This window comes from Crinia signifera, chromosome 19, assembly GCF_055691185.1.
Source record: "Crinia signifera chromosome 19, ASM5569118v1, whole genome shotgun sequence".
Lineage (NCBI taxonomy): Eukaryota > Metazoa > Chordata > Amphibia > Anura > Myobatrachidae > Crinia > Crinia signifera.
This window is the reverse complement of record NC_139226.1, coordinates 66,285,552-66,303,123: the sequence shown is the minus strand read 5'-3', so window position 1 is coordinate 66,303,123 and position 17,572 is coordinate 66,285,552. Positions and strand designations below refer to the sequence as shown.

General features: G+C 46.6%; 1 protein-coding gene across 1 annotated transcript in view; it reads left to right on the top strand.

Annotated features, from left to right (window-relative positions):
• The first annotated feature begins 899 nt into the window (after positions 1-899).
• The window catches only part of LOC146042630 (NXPE family member 1-like), a 127,779-nt gene continuing 111,106 nt past the window's right edge, over positions 900-17,572 (top strand). Inside the window, exons 1-2 of the mRNA XM_083162715.1 lie at positions 900-980; positions 3,235-3,926. Of these exons, the coding sequence (XP_083018841.1) occupies positions 3,298-3,926 (629 nt within the window). The 5' untranslated portion in view covers positions 900-980; positions 3,235-3,297. The remainder of the gene's footprint in view (positions 981-3,234; positions 3,927-17,572) is intronic.

The following is a 17,572-nucleotide window of genomic DNA, read 5'->3' as shown; positions in this document are numbered from 1 at the left end:
GCTCATCAAAACCCCCCCTCCCCCTGGACAGGAGGGGGACAGGAGGCACATCAGCCACGGGATCCCGACTGTTAAAACACCGACGGCCGGGTTCCCGACGGCCGGCGGCTATTTTCCCTCGTGGGGGTCCACGACCCCCATAGAGGGAGAATAGAATAGGTGGCCAGCGTAGCTCGCCACCGTGCCCGCAAGGGGCTTTGTTGCGCTGGCCACGCTGTCTGAGGCCAGGCAGTCAGGATCCCGACGTTGGGATAATGACTGTCGGGATCCCGACCGTCGGTGAGTCATACCACACCCACTATAAAGACTAGAAACACATTAATAATACAGCATTTCTTATGCAAAGGGCAAAAATACAGATTATCAGTTATAGTGTTTTATATACCAGTTTAAATCACATACATTGTATACTGCTGCAATGGGCTCATAGGGGATTTATGCAGAGCAGAATGCTGGGACTTGTAGAGAAACGGACCAGTTTAAATCACATACATTGTATACTGCTGCAATGGGCTCCTAGGGGATTTATGCAGAGCAGAATGCTGGGACTTGTAGAGAAACGGACCAGTGGCGTAATTAGCATACAGCAACCCCCACAGTGGCTTGGAGGAGCCGGGGGTCTGCGGGGTGCTCTCCCTGACTTGCCTTCAGTTCTCTGCTGCTGTGCAGGATAAGAGAGGGCACTGGGGTCACGGAGCTGCACTGATTTATTTCTTCTGTATGCAGTCCCGTCCTCCCGAGTCCTCTCAGGTCTGCTAGAGCTCACACAGTCACAGTCACACACTGGATTAAGGGATAGTCTGTAAACTATTTTCCACTTTACAAGTGTATTCATACACTCTTGATTACACTTGTATAGCGGCAAGTAGTTTGCAGACTGTCCCTTACTTCCAGCGTGACTTCTGAGAATTTTCTTACAGGGTGGACTCTCTGGAGCCTGTAGCACACTAGCATGGAGCATAACGGGTGTTTAAGAGGGGGTGAGTGTCACACAAAGTGTGTGTGTATATCCCATTAACTATGCAAAACCCAGGTGTCATTTTTTCAAATGTATAGATATCTATATTTCATTTTTTATTTCATTTGTTAAATTTCCCTGTTTTTGGCACTCAGGTGGGGGGGGGCGCTCCAATTATTTTTGGCTGGGGGGAGCAAAATTTATAGTTACGCCACTGGTTTAAATCACATACATTGTATACTGCTGCAATGGGCTCCTAGGGGATTTATGCAGAGCAGAATGCTGGGACTTGTAGAGAAACGGACCAGTTTAAATCACATACATTGTATACTGCTGCAATGGGCTCATAGGGGATTTATGCAGAGCAGAATGCTGGGACTTGTAGAGAAACGGACCAGTTTAAATCACATACATTGTATACTGCTGCAATGGGCTCATAGGGGATTTATGCAGAGCAGAATGCTGGGACTTGTAGAGAAACGGACCAGTTTAAATCACATACATTGTATACTGCTGCAATGGGCTCATAGGGGATTTATTATCCATGTAGCTGATTCTACCTTAGAATAGGCTCACACAGTGACATAGACAAGATGAGTATATGTAAGTAAATATATTAAAATGTTAATATCTTTGGTGTATATACAGATGGAGCCGGGCTCCCTCTTGCTGGTGAATCGCCAGACTGTCTCCGCTGGCGATCCGCCAGCAGCCTGGCGCTCCATCTGACTGAGACGGCGTGCGTCTCAAGCGCACGCGCGTCTCAGTTTCTGGGCGGCGGGGCGAGGGGAACCCTGTCCGTCTCCCTGTCCACCTCTGGACAGGGTTAGGGGAGGTGGCGGGGACCCCGGGTGATCGCCGGCAAGCCAACGGGGACACGGGGGAAGGGAATGCGCACATCTAGTGCGCGTGCATCCCCTTTTGCAGAGCAGATGGCGGCTGGCGGGGGATGGCGGCCGCCATCCCCTGCAAAGACAACGCTGGCTCCATCTGTATGTGTTCTGTTTATTGGAATATTTCTTGTACAGTGGTACTAGAGATATTAGTTGGCCCATAATTCCCTGCATGCTGGTACTTTTGATTTGGTAGAGGCTTACTATGATCTGCATTTCCCCTTATACGGTACGGTTAAATCTTACTTTTAGTGCTCATTACCGGGGTGCTGGAAATATCCCAAGACTAAGCACCAGGCCTAAAAAATTTGGGAGGGGGACCTCTTTTATTGAGGGGATCCCCACTTTCCAAGAATTCTCTTGGCTGATAAGTTGTGGAGCATGAATAAATTGGCCGGTGGACCCTGTCAAGTGTGTCCCCAGTTGTGGCTTTACCTGGAAATGCAAGGTTCACTACACAATTGTTTACTGTATTGCCAGTAATAGTACCAGAGGGGAACCCCATGCCATTTTATTTCTATTTGACTGACATACACACAGCAAAGGCTGCTCCCTGGGTAGTGCATAGTGGGTTGGTAAAGTTCTATGGAAGTACTTGCGAGTTTGGTCAATGGTGTATTTGATTGTATTTGTGCCTGGTTTAAAAAATGTATTGGCTAAACAAGTAAGGGATCCCTGGAATTTTTAAAACCAGCACCAAGCTCAAGGGCTGGTCCTGGTTCCCAAAATATTGGGGACAAAATTACCAGGGGTCTTTCGTATTTTGAGAACCAGCACCGGGCCCAACCAGCCAGCAGGGTAATGACACAGCCAGGGGAAACTTTTTACCAAAGTTCCACCGGATGAAGCATTTACCCCCTGATCGGTCAACCCAGGCAGCGACCCTGGGGGAGTGGGGACCCCCCAATGAAGGGGTCCCCACTCTAGGATAACCCTGCCTGGGCTGAGGCTCGGGGCTGTCCCAGGTGCCCCTGGGCTGATTGGATTTAAAAAATAGACTAAAACTATTATGTAATGTTGTGGAACTGTATTTGTGTGAAAGCTCATGTTTAATAGTTAAATTCTACAGAACAATCCAAAGTTTGCTTCAGGAAATTTCTAGTAAACGACTAAATGTAGCTGAGAATGCAAACTCAACCCTGTGCTGAGTGGACCCTGGAGGTACTGCTGTGGTGCTATTTATTTTTCACTCTGATGTAAAGCAACAATATATTTTTTGGGCTGTCTTTCAAGTATACATTGGGAAAAACCAAGCCCACATCGATAACAATTCACAATTATTGCTGCTGATAAATTGTATTTGTATACTAAATGTAACATTCACTAGTCACATACAAAATGTACAATATATATCATTTGTTATTTTTGTTTGTTTCTCTGCAGTGTTTTGCTATAGCTGAAAATGTCCCACTACCCAAGGGGACTGTTGAAGTTTCAGATATTCAAATGAAGGTAAATAAAATATTGGAACAGGTAGAGGAAACTATTTCTAAAGTGACTTTTACCCATATGGACAACACAACAAGTGCTAAAAACAGTAAAGTCTTCATAAGAAACCCCAAACAGAGCTATTGTGCTGGTGAACAACTGACAGTACAGGTTGATGCTTACGATTACCTGGGCAAGAAAAAAAACCATGGAGGAGACTATATAAGAGCAATCATTTCAAACTCAGATCTTGGAGCAAAAGCATCCGGCAAGGTTGAAGACTGTAACAATGGCACATATTACATTCATTTTACCTTATTTTGGGAAGGTAATGTTGTGATGTCAATATATGTTATGCACCCAAGTGAAGCAGCCTCTGCTCTCTGGAGGTCAAGAAACAGCTGGCATGGCTATATAGACTACTTAGGAATATTCACAAACCAAAGTAAGCAAGTAGAGACTAAGTGCGGGTTTGACATTCATGACCTTCAAGAGAAGACACTATGCGAGTATAAGGACGAGAGAGATGAAGAATATTTTTATTGTGTCAAACATCCAGATTTTTCTTGCGAGTCATATACAGACTATAAAAGCTGGACAACTCTTAAAACACAACTCACCAAGCTGGAAGAAGGTCTGTTCATCAGGTACGTGACTTTTCTAGTTTTGCAGGTAACAATAATTTACAGTAATTATCAGGGCCAGAAATCGGCCCTGGCATTTTGAGCACACAGGCCCACCTGCAGGAGGCTGGACCCTTGCGCGTTGAAGCTGCGCAGCGAAAAGGGGGTGTGATCTCATTGAAAGGAAGTGTGGCATCACAAAAAGCAGGCATTACACATTATGGAACACACCGTAATGCCCATTACACATTATGGAACACACCGTTATGCCCATTACACATTATGGAACACACCGTTATGCCCATTACACATTATGAAACACACCATGCAGCATTATCATACACCAATGAATCAGACCTATTGTGTATACAAAGATTCTTGTAGATATGCAATATTCAGAATAGTTATTGTGGTCTGAACATTAATGTGTGAACTAATCAGGGGCGGATTGGGGACTAAAAGTGGCCCTGGAAAATATCTGGAAGTGGCCTCATGTGGGCGGCACCAAATCAACAATGGGTGGAGCCTAATTACAAGGGGTGTATCCTAGCCTGGAAAATGGCGTGCCCAATACACATTATGTCCAGGTAATGCCCATTACATATTATGCCACACAACGTAATGCCCATTACACATTATTCCACACATCATAATGCCCATTACACATTATACCACAAACCGTAATGGCCATTACACATTGTGCCACGCACCGTAATGCCCATTACACCACACACCGTAATGCCAATTACACATTATACCATACACCGTAATGCCCATTACATGTTATATCACACACTGTAATGCCCATTACACATTATACCGAACACCATAATGGCAAGTACATGGTATACCACACACTTTAACGCCCATTACATATTATGCCAGGGGTTTCATGCTCAAAAATGCTCATTGCCACAGGGGATGGGGAATACATGCTTGATGCCAGGGGTAGTTAAATGCTGGTTGTCATGGGGGATTACATCTTTTCAGCAAGTGCACCCTGGGCAAAGCAGTGCACTTGCTGTCCCCATTACAGCTGGACAGAGTGGTGTAATGGGAATATAGGTGCGCAGAGCGGTGGGCAACCCAGCGGCTCAGGTCAGGGGCTATTTCAAATGTCACACCGGCTTGCCAGCACACAGTCCAGCAGCCAATTTAGGAGCCACCACTGCCTGATAGGTTGCCGCCAGTTTCAATTGGCTTGCGAGCCAGCGGGACATTTGAAATAACCTCTGATACAGCCACGGCAACAGCAGGACAGCTGTACGCCCCCGCCATCTCTTCCATAGTAGGTACCAGCAGCCGTAGACCTTCTCCCACTGCTGTTCCTGGAAGCCGGGGCAGTCAGTGACATCAATCGAGTCCCGGCAATAGAGAAAGCGGGGGTGTTCTGCTGCAGCTGCAAAGCAAAGTTACAGCCCACAGTATAACTAATGATGCTGCGGGACCTTTCTTTACACTGCAGTAAAATGCTGGAAATGACAGGGGCATGCACGGGCGAATGGCAGGGCAGCAGCTGAGTGTGTTACCACACCACGGCCTTCAGTGGAGACTGGTCACCTCACCTGGCTGCAGACGCATCAGAGGAGGAGGTGTTTGAGGAGGGAGCAGAGCAGGCCCTAGCTAAGTTGATGCCCTAGGCAAAGTTTTGTCTGGTGCCCCCTAGCACCGACGCAAGTTCACCATATGCGACACACCATAATACCCGTGATTCATTACGCCACACACTGTAATGCCCCTGTCACATTATGTCACACATCATAATGCCCGTGTCACATTATGTCACACATCGTAATGCCCGTGATACATTATTCTACATCGTAATGCCCTTGAATACATTATGCCAGACACTGTAATGCCCTGTAATGCACTGTAAGGAGGAGAAGCTGAGTTCAACTACGGGGATATTAAAGCCGTAATTTGCTGTGTGCACTACCACCATCCAGTGGATGGTGCCCAGCTGTGAGGGTTGTGGACGTGGCCAGCTGGGGGGAGCGGACACGGTACTTGTTTCCTAGCACGGCGCTTGTCATATGCCATCGCATACCACTACTTAAGGTATTCGATGGGATGCGATGGGACCCGATTTTAGGGTTTTAAGAGCTGCACTGTACAATTTCAATATCGCGTCGCATCGCATGCCATTACAATGGCATGCGATGCGATGCGACCCGATTTTTAATTGTACAGCCACGCGTCTTCCGACCTTTTAATACCCCCACTATCCACATCGGCATGGAGTTGATTTTAGATAGTGTGGCGAGCGCAACGAGCCACCGAGCCCGAAGCGTGACGAGCGCAGCGGAATACATGTGAAGTAATCCGCGTCCGCTCACCACGCTTCGGGCTCGGGGGCTCGCTGCGCTCGCCACACTATCTAAAATCAACTCCACGCCGACGTGGATAGTGGGGGTATGAAAAGGTCGGAGGACACGTAGTGGGGGTGTTTTTAACAATGGGGGTGCATTTAACATAGTAATCACCCATCAGGGTGGCTGTAAAATAAAAAATTGGGTCTGGGGGTGCATTTAACATATCACCCATCAGGGTGGCTGTACAATTAAAAATCGGGTCTGATCGCGTCGCATGCGATGCGATCAGATCGATACGATGGCATAAGTGGGCACGGTGCTAGGAAACAAGTACCGCTGACACTGATGGAGGGAGTGTGGTGCAGGTTTTGGGTGTGACCCTGATGAAGGCGCACCCCTGCTTGATGCCACTGGTCCTAGCCTGGGAGAGTTCAGGAATGAGTTACTAAAGCTGCTGTCTGTTACTGATGGAACTGGAAAATCTGAGTGGCAGAGAGAAGGTGCAGGCTGGCCTTGAAGGTGACAAGCACCAAAGGGGTGCTGGAGCTAGGAAACAAATCTCCCAGAGCAACAGTGAGCCACCTGCAGCCCACAGACCCAAAGCCAATCAGGATGATTCGCTTGGTGTTGGCCCCAAATTTAAAATGCTGCTGTCCAGGCTCATGAGGTTGCAGTATCCCCTTAAAGATGGAACTGCGCAACAGTTTACTGGGGTGGGAAGAGCTCATTGCTATGTCACTTTGCAGACATACACACACACACCTTTTTCCCCTCAGTCCCTACACCAGTACACACAAATAGCCTGCTCCCCTTAATCCCTACACAATACACAAAGATTGTTCCACTCAGTCCCTGCACACAAGCATTACCTTTTGCTCCAGAGACCGCAGGAGCCCTCAATAGGAAGGACCAATGGCCAAGGACCAGGCTGGCTGCTGCTGCACTCAGTCTCAGACTAGCCGTGCCTAAGTAAAGTTGGGGGCGTGGCCTAATCACGGACCCGTGGCCACGCTCCTTTAAACCACAAGAACACTAAACAAACAGCGTCTGGCTGCAGGAGGCCAGGAGCAGCAGGCTCCGCAATCCGGCTGTGTAACCGTAACCTGACATCATGCTCCTGCTGAGTGCTGACAACAGAGGTGTGTGGCTCGAGTCTACAATAATGCTGCTGCCCGCACGACCAGGTCCACTACTCTGCAGGCTGTCAGACATATGCTTATACGTTACACCCGCGAGTGGGTGGAGCCATGTCTATTTTCGGCCTCACCTTTGTCCGGCCTCCCGGGAAACTTCCCGGTGACTTACATGGCCAATCCGCCCCTGGAACTAATTCTGTATGTAGTAAATGTGCAGGTAGATGGTTGTTATAAAATGGAGCATACTGTTTATTAATAGGGTTAGATGTAATGGAGTCCGAGGTTGCCGCACGTGCAGGTTACTTACCGATCTCTGATGTTTTTTTTTTTTTTTTTTAAAGGGGGCAATCATTTACGTCTGGGCAGAGTCCTCCAGATTCCAGTGTTGTAGGGGGTGCCTGTGCACCCCTCCATGTTTTTTTTTTTTTGAAAGGGGGCAATCATTTACGTCTGGGCAGACTCCTCCAGAATCCAGTGTTGTAGGGGGTGCCTGTGCACCCCCAGTGCGCACACCTATGATGGTATGCTAATGCTAATGATGCAGGGGGGGAGCAGCACGGCGCAGCCCACAATGAAGGCACTACTGCAGTCTTCACCTAGAATCGGCCCACAAGGCCATTGGCCATTCTGGCATTTGCCGGAAGTGCCATATGGCCAGTCTGGCCCTGGTAATTATCATGCAATGCAGAATATTAGTTAATGGGAGTGGTAAGGTTTTCTGGCAATCTCAATGTTGACAATCAGTTTGAAGGCTGATGGGAACATACTATGCTGACATGTTATAGATGTTAGTTAAATCAATGTAACAATTTTGGCAGTATAATTTGTTTTTGTTTTTTACATTCTACAAGCTTTTTTATTTATGAAAAGTAGTACAATGGTGAACATTTACTAAGATAATGAAATACAACCGATGACAGGTAAAATTTATATGGGAAAATACAATTTGTAAATAGGGTAGATTTACTAATTTGTATTAGCCCAATGGTGTAGGCGGCCGTATGCCATTGAATTTGTATTTCATACAAATATGAGTCAGCAGCCTGCATGGTTCAGTCAGATCTGTGCAGGCTTCAGTGTCAAAATAGTGAAAAGAAGTAAATCATTAAAAAAACAAGTGTGGGTGTCCCCCATGGCCATAACCATCCCCAGGCTCAAAGAGCCAGGCCTGGTTTCAAAAATGTACTGGGCTAAACAAGTAGGGAATCCCTGGAATTTTTTACACCAACACCAAGCTCAAAGGCTGGTCCTGCTCCCAAAATACAGGGGACAAAATTAATAGGGGTCCCTCGTTTTTTTTTAAACCAGCACCGCTCCCAACCAGCCAGCAGGATAATGACACAGCCGGGGAAACATTTTACCGGCTGAAACATTTACCCCCTGATTGGTCAATCCAGGCAGGGACCCTGAGGGAGTGGGGCCCACCCAATTAATAGGTCCCCCCCCCCTCCAGGATAACCCTGCCCAGGCTGAAGCCCGGGGCTGTCCTCGGTGCACCAGGGTGGTGGGCACTGGGCTGATTGGATTGTAAAAAAAAGACTAAAACTATTATGTAATGTTGTGGAACTATGAGTACCAGCAAGCCTGCACCGCATGCATGGACTTGGAGAACCACAAGCCACAGCATGTGGGGCAATAAAGGGCCCGTTGGTTCCACAACCTTACAAATAGTTGAATATAACACGGACACATTAAAAATGTAAAAAAAAAATTCACACTACATTCAATAATTCATACATTATGTATGGATTCCCTCTTCTCCATGTAGAATGCAATGGCGGTTCCGGTGGAAAGAAATTATACTCACCTGAAGTCTTCTGTGCTTCTCTGGCTCCACACATACTGTACCCCATAGACACCAAGCTAAGATGTGTTTACATTGTTGGCTCTGCCCACAGATTAGAGGTTAGGCCCGTCCACCAGACAATCATGAGCGGGCATCGGGGATTCACCACTCATGAAGGGGAGGCCCCATGTTTAGGGGCCCCGCTCGCCCAGGGTCTCTGCCCGGGCTGACCTAACAGGGGGTTAAATGTTTGGATGCAGGACTTATATAATAAGTGTCACCTGGCTATGACATTCCCCTTCTGGCTGGGTGGATCCAGTGCAGGTTCTCAAAATACAGGGGACCCCTAGTAATTTTTTCCTCCATATTTGGGAACCAGGACCGGCCCTTGAGCCTGGTGCTGGTTTTAAAAGATCCCCAAATCAGGACTGGCTTTTTGAGCCCGGGGCTGGTTACAGCCATGGCGCCACGCAACATTTCTGCCCATGTGCTGGGTGCATGCGGCCACGGCAAACATATTGATCACTGGGTGCATGCACCCAACCTTGCGGCAGGTGGGCGGAAGGTGGGCGGGGGCGGAAGGGAACGCCCAGCTTTTAATGGGCATTCCCATGAAAACACTGGGCATTCCCATGGTAATCGCCTGGTGACATGGGCGCTGGGGGCGGGCAGCTGACATCACCAGTTGTCAGCTGCTCACCCACTTCCTTCGGAATGTGCACACACAACTTAGGTTACCTTGAGCAAGCTTAGGTGTGCGTGGACCTTCCAGATCATTCAATGGTCTGCGACCATCGAATGATGCGGGTGTTCCCCCGCAGGTTTCTAATGGATGTTTGTGGCAAACATCTATTCACAGCCAGTGCATGTGAACACACTCTGTGAATTGGTGGCAGCAGCCAACCGTTTCCAAGGCAGGGTTTGGTGGACTAGCAAGTCTGCAAATTTGCAGCCTTGCAAATCAACCAGAATAACCTTTATGACATTACCAAAAAATTTTTAGGAGCTTGCTTTACCGTGGTAGCACATGCTTAAACTTTTACTACTGAGATAGTTACAATGGTTTAACTGACATAAGTCCCATGTAGGCATAGTGTAACCAACTTCAAACATACTGAGAATAATGGAAATGACCTAAGTCCTTTGGTAAATAACATGTTATTGTTGAATTGGGTTACATAGTTAAATAGTAGGTAAGGCTGAAAAAAGACTTGCGTCCATCCAGTTCAACCTGGTATAGATATCCATTGCTGATTAGGTAGGTTCTGGTATTTTACAGACAAATTATATTTCTTATTTGTACCCATGGATGTTTTTCTACAGTAAATGTTTGTCCAACTTTGCCTTGAACGCATTTAATGAGCCAGCCGTTACCACCTCTCTGGGAAGAGAGTTCCAGAGTTTGACTGTTCTGACCGTAAAGAAATTTTTTCTACTAGCTGAATGAAATCTTTTTTCTTCTAATCTATACTCATGCCCTGGCGTCCTAGAATCCTTTCTAGTAGAAAAGACGGTGCGTGACAGTTCCTTATATTGGCCCTTGATATACTTGTACATGTTGAGCATGTCCCCCCTTAAACGTCTCTTTTCTAATGTAAATAGTCCCAAATTGCTTAATCTCTCCCCGTAGCCAGTGGCGTAACTAGAAATATTGCGCCCCCCTGCAGAATTTTTTTTTGCGCCCCCCCATACATTAATTATATTTGTTTTCATACATAATACTTACTGTCCCCCATCTCTATCATCGCTACTATGACCCATAACATACTATGACCCTCCTGTCCCTCCCATCACAGTTATCAATTATCTGCCTGTTCCCCCACTAAACAGACATTACAGAGTAGTTCAGACCTGGCAGGCAGGCTTCAGGAGCAGGTGTCCGGACTCTGGACACAGCGAAGTTCCTGTAGTCATTTCTTCTTTCATCTCACTCTCTGACTGTGGCAGCCTTTATAATCAATCTAAAGCCTCACTGTAATATGCTTTACTGTGAGGATTTGGGTTGATTGTAAAGCCTGCCACAGTCTGTATAAATCAAGCGAAGTGTGGCAGGGACAGGACGGAGGAGAGGGAGATCGTTATGTACACTGCTGTCAGAGTGTCACAGACGGGTGCAGGGCTGCTGCAGCCAGGCACCACAAATCATCTCAGCACTTTGCATACCTTGCTGAGCCGCCAAAACTCAGCCCCCGGCATTCTCCTCCTGCCTCCAGCTCCTGCATTCACAGGTACTGTGCGGTGACACTGCGCCCACATATTGCTGGCTCCCCCCCGCAGTGGCTTGGGCTGCTGAGCGTTAGTTACGCCACTGCCCGTAGCTTAAATTCTCCATTCCCCTAATAAGCTTTGTTGCTCGCCTTTGGACTTTTTCTAATTCTATGATGTCCTTTTTATAGTGTGGGGCCCAGAACTGTACTCCGTACTCTAGGTGAGGTCTCACCAATGCTTTATATAGTGGCATAATTACCCTCGAGTCCCTAGTTTCCATTCCCCTCTTAATACATGCCAGAATTTTGTTGGCCTTTTTTGTAGCTACATTACAATGGGCACTACATCCTAGTTTGCTGTCTATTTGGACTCCTAGATCCTTTTCAAGTATGGAATTACCCAGTTCCTCTCCGCTAAGGTTGTAACTTGCACACTGGTTGTGTCTCCCAAGGTGCATAACCTTACATTTATCTACATTGAAACTCATCTTCCATTTTTTTGCCCACTCATCTAGAATTGCAAGATCATTTTGAAGCATGGTGACATCTTCTGATGATTTGATGACTTTGCTAAGTTTTGTATCGTCCGCAAAGATGGATACATTGCTGAGTAACCCTATCCCAATATCGTTAATAAAAATGGTAAACAAAATGGGCCCCAAAACCGAACCCTGGGGCACTCCACTTAGTACCGGTATCATATCTGATACGGCACCATTCACAACCACTCTTTGTTCTCTATTACATAGCCAATTCCCTACCCATCTGCAGATATTTTCACCCAATCCTAGGTTCTCCATTTTATTAATCAATCTCTTGTGTGGGACAGGATCATTCGGTCTACAGCATTAGGTCGACACCATTAGGTCGACATGGAAAAATGTTGACATGGGACAAGGTCGACAAAAGCATTAGGTCAACATGGGTTAGGTCGACAGTCGAAAGGTCGACATGAGTTTTTCACTGTTTTTTTTTTTTGGAGCCAACATGGGCCGACAGGCGGTATTTCATGCCCTACCGTCCACTAGGGTGTGGGGGGAGAATAAAATAGTGTGCCTGAAGCATGGCGAGTGCAGCGACCCATGCGATGGGACGCGGTGCACTTAAAACTGTGTCCCTGTTGACCTTTTGACTGTTGACCTAACCCATGTTGACCTATTGCTTGTGTCGACCTAGACACCTGTCGACCTTGTCCCATATCGACCTAGACACCTGTTGACCTTGTGCCATGTCGACCTAGACACCTGTCAACCTTCCAGTATGTTGACGGTGTCAACCTAATGACTGTCGACCATCTTTTGGTCGACCCAATGATCCCATTTCAATACAACAGTAGGCAGCTCAATACACTGGGCATAATTTACAAGCATTGTCTTAAACTAGAGAAAGAGGAAAAGACTGCGCTAGTGAATCCAATAAGGTACTTGTTTAGTTTCACGGCGGCAGCGCGAGGACGCTGAAGCTATGAATATTGGCAGCTTGCCAAACTGCCTTCAGCTACGCTATCAGCATAGCGACTGTTTGAATTCTGGCAGCTTGCCAGCTGCTTAGTTGTTTAGTTTCAGGGCGGCAGCGCGTGCCGCCTACTTTTGTCATGTACGTTATTAGCGTGGTACGCTGACTCCTCCAAGGCAGCCCAGTGCTGCTACACCTAACCTCCTGTGAAGTGAGCGCCTCTCACACAGCGCTTGTGCCCGCATAAAATCCTCTCTCCTGTGGAGAGGGGATCATGCGGGCACCGGCGGAGAGGCACTCCATATATGCGATACGTAGGAGCATCTCAGACGCTCCCGCAATGAGACTCCTGCGTCTTAGCAGCGCATGCCTCTTCTGTATAAAGAGTGGGTGCGGACACAATTGCGTATCAATCACAATAAAGGAGGCATTTGCCAATGCTCCATGTTACATACTGACAAATGCCTTCATTTCATAACCCCCCAACATCCATGCCATCCCGAAGCACGGTGGCGTAAACGCGTCCTACTGACCTTTTCATACCCCCACCATCCACGGTGGCGTGGAGTTGTTTTTATATAGTGTGGCGAGCGCAGCGAGCCACCGAGCCCGAAGCGTGACGAGCGCAGCGGAATCCATGTCTGCTCGCCACGCTTTGTGCTCGGTGGCTACAACCTTTTCATACCCCCACTATCCACGTCGGCGTGGAGTTGAGAATAGAATAGTGTGGCGAGCGCAGCGAGCCACCGAGCCCGAAGCGTGGCGAGCGCACGCGGATACCTTCACAGGTAAACGCGTTCCTTTGCGGGCTTCACAGGTGTCCGCGTCGCCACGGACACTTGTGAAGCCCACGAGGGGACGCGTATAACTGTGAAGGTATCCGCGTCCGCTCGCCACGTTCGGGCCCGGTGGCTCACTGCGCTCGCCACACTATTCTATTCTCAACTCCACGCCGACGTGGATAGTGGGGGTATGAAAAGGTCGTAGGACGCGTACCGCTGCGCTCGCCACGCTTCGGGTTCACGTTGATCTTGGGGTGGCGTTAACTAATTTTGGGGGGCCATTTCACTGTTCAGGGGTGTTTTGGGGGGTTTCTGGACCATTTAACATTGTTCCCTGTTGATTTGGGTAAATTGAGGCATTTAACATTGTTCCCTATGGGAAATCGGGGGCATCGCGTCGGGACCATCGCATGCGATTTTTTAGCACGCATGCGATGCGACCGATGCGATTTTTTTTTACCTGCGATGCCCCAGATTAGAATCGGTGTGGCCGTGCTAGGAAACAAGTACCAAATCAACTTCACGCCGACGTGGATGGTGGGGGTATGAAAAGGTCAGTAGGACGCGTAACGACGCCGCTCGCCACGCTTCGCGATGGCGTGGATGGTGGGGGTGTTTCAGTATCCGGGCGGCGGGACGGCGAGGCGGACGCAATACTGTCCGCCTCCCGCTCGAGGGGGCTGGGGGGACCTTTGGCCACTGTGGGGGGGGTGCGGACGCCCGGTGTGGGCATCGGGCGACCGAGGGCAGCACCGTCGGAAGGGGACGCGCGCGTCCCCTTCCGGCATACAGATGGCAGCGGGGCAGGGGATGGCGATGGCGACGCCATCACCTGCAAAGATGAATCCCGCTACATCTGTACATCTAAACAATAGCTACTCAGAGGTCAGAGGCAGGAGGGTATCATTGCTTTGCTGCTGGAGTGTCTCAGACACTCCTACGTATCACAAAGAGGTAGCTCCTCCAGCGCCCTCATTATGCCCTCTCCACAGAGAGAGGATATCATGCGGGCACAAGCGCTGTGTGAGGAGCTCTCTTCACAGAAAGTTAGGAGTAGCAGCGCGGGGCTGCCTTGGAGGATTCAGCGTAGCACGGTGATAACATACATGACAGAAGTTAGGCCGCAGCGCTGCCGCCCTGAAACTAAACCACTAAGCAGTTGGCAAGCTGCCAGTATTCAAACAGTCGCTATGCTGATAGCGTGGCTTAAGGCAGTTTGGCAACCTGCCAATATTCATAGCACACCCACGTCTGCAAATTCTTTTAACCACATCCCCCACTGTGTTTGTCCCACTTATCTGTTGCATGTTTTATACTTCACATGTTTACCATAAGACAATGAAAGTTAAAATTTATGTGTATAATTTTCTTCAGTCGCATCACACTGACAATTCTTCCTTTCTCTATTCTTAATGATGCAATCATTGTCCAGTAATAGCACACCCCCATTAACCTATAAAAAGGACCAATCCAGATACCAATACTTTGAACAAATATATTTTTATTTGCTAGATTTTAATCTTGTACGATTAACCTTCTGCTACAATTCCGAACCACAGAGTCTGTTTTTGTGTCTTATTTGCAAAGAATATGAATAACATACATTTTTCAGAAAAAATTGCACAAAAACACTAGCATTAGTCGATGTGCTCACAATTGTGCAACTATATTTAACATGGCTGCTGCAACCCCTGCTTTCCCTGTCTCCAAGTACTGTATAAAGCATACAGTATTACCTGAATATGTGTACGTGAGCAGCCATTTCATACTTTATTTATTTACAACTAAAAATAAATTGTAAAAAAATACTATTTAATGGGGCATCTCATTACCTGTCTGGCTTGAAGACAGATTAAGGACTATAATTTTACAGGGAACAAAGTATTCCATCGTGTGTGTGTGTGTGTGTGTGTGTGTGTGTGTGTGTGTGTGTGTCTGTGTGTATGTGTGTATATGTGTATGTATGTATGTATGTATGTATATATATATATATATATATATATATATATATATATATATATATATATATATATATATATAATTTTTTTTTTGTCAAAATGTGTTAAGCTGGTTTTGCAAAGAGGTTTCATAAATTCAACGGGTTGGGATCATTTGGTCCACAGCATGATGGTCGACAGTCATTAGGACGACATGGGTCTAGGTCGACATGGGAAAAGGTCGACATGATTCTAGGTCAAAAGGTCACTAGTTCGACAATGTCTAGGTCGACATTCAAAAGGTCGACATGGGGTTTTTCACAGTTTTTTTTACCTGAATGTCAACACAGTGGACATGGACACAGTTTAAAGTCCCCTCGCATCGCTTGCTGCGCTCTCCCACCACGCGCAATTGTATGGTAGGGCATGAAATACCGCCTGTCGGCACATGTCAGCTCAAAATACAGGGGAAAACCCCAAGTCGACCTTTTCACTGTCAACCTAGACACTGTCGAACTAATGACCTGTCGAACTAACGACCTTTCGACCTAGAACCATGTCAACCTTTTCCCATATCGACCTTTCCCATGTCGACCTAATGACTGTCAACCATCATGCTGTAGACCAAATGACCGAATCCACTGTCTCAGTGTGAAGCATATTTAGCAACAATTATTGCACATAAGAAAGTCTCACAATATCAGCAATAATTGTTGCTAATTCTGCTACACACAGAGACAGAAGTATCCACTGGAATTGAAGATCCTTTTAACAAACCAAAGTGAAACATAATTCCACCAATACATTCTTTGTGATACAACAGTAGGCAGCTCAATAAACTTGGCATAATTTACAGGCATTGTCTTAAACAACAATCCTCCCAATCATTTTTCTGGGAAGCAATCATATTGCACGAATAAATCTCATCTATTTAAGATTGAATATATGAGAAAAAAGGAGTGATTATTTAGTTTAAAGAAACAAACACAATTGAACGCCCACATCCGCAAGTTCTTTTAACTACATCCCCACTGTGTTTGCTCCACTTATCTATTGTGTGTTCTTGTATACTTCACATGTTTAACATAAGACAATAAAAGTAAAATTTTATGTGTATAATTTTATTTAGGCGCATCACACTGTGACAATTCTTCCTTTCTCTATACTTAAGACTGTGGGCAGTATTCAATGAGGAAAATTTGCCATGTTTTATGGCAAATTTCTGCTTTTTTCGCGTTGGTCGGAGAATTTTGGTCTCAAAAAGCAAACAACCCTATTCAATGTGATATTTTCACCGTCGGAGAACAGTGAATAATGGATGGTTCTCCATCTGATACTCGCCGCCAATCGCCGTGTCTTATCAATAGGATTTTGCATTGAGATTCGCCGTCTCTCGCCGTCACTCACCATGAGTGTATTCAATGAGAAGACGGAGAATAAATTTCTAGGTTAATTTCTCTGTGCCTCTCTGTGTATCACTCGCCATCTTTTCATGGTGAACACATGAATATATATTTAATAAAAAATATATATATATATATATATGTTGGCGTGGTGCGGGGGTTTATTCTGGCAAGCAGATCTCTGTTTACTTTCATGTATGTGAGCTTTATTACACTTTCAAGTAAAGTATTGAATTTTATGCTCATGGTGCGCTCCCTCTCCATTTCTTTTTACATGTTTGTGGGATATTGAACCGTGGTCTGGTTCCCTGGAGAAAGCTGCAAATACTACTAAGAAAGAAAAGGACGCACTCTTAATTACTTTTGGCTGTGCGCGGTTTGGACTCCCTTTTCTATATATATATATATATATATATATATATATATATATATATATATATATATATATATATATATATTTACACATAGCAGCCAGCAGGGGGCCGAGAGCCGCTCATTAGATATTCATATATTCACTGCTCCCGATCATTACATATGCACGATCAGGTGCTGCAGTGAATACCCGGTCCCCTGTTGGCTCTCCCGGGAGGCAGCCTGTGCTGCCTGGCTCCCGGTAAGCCCACCTGCCCCCCCCACATACGTTCTGGGGCAG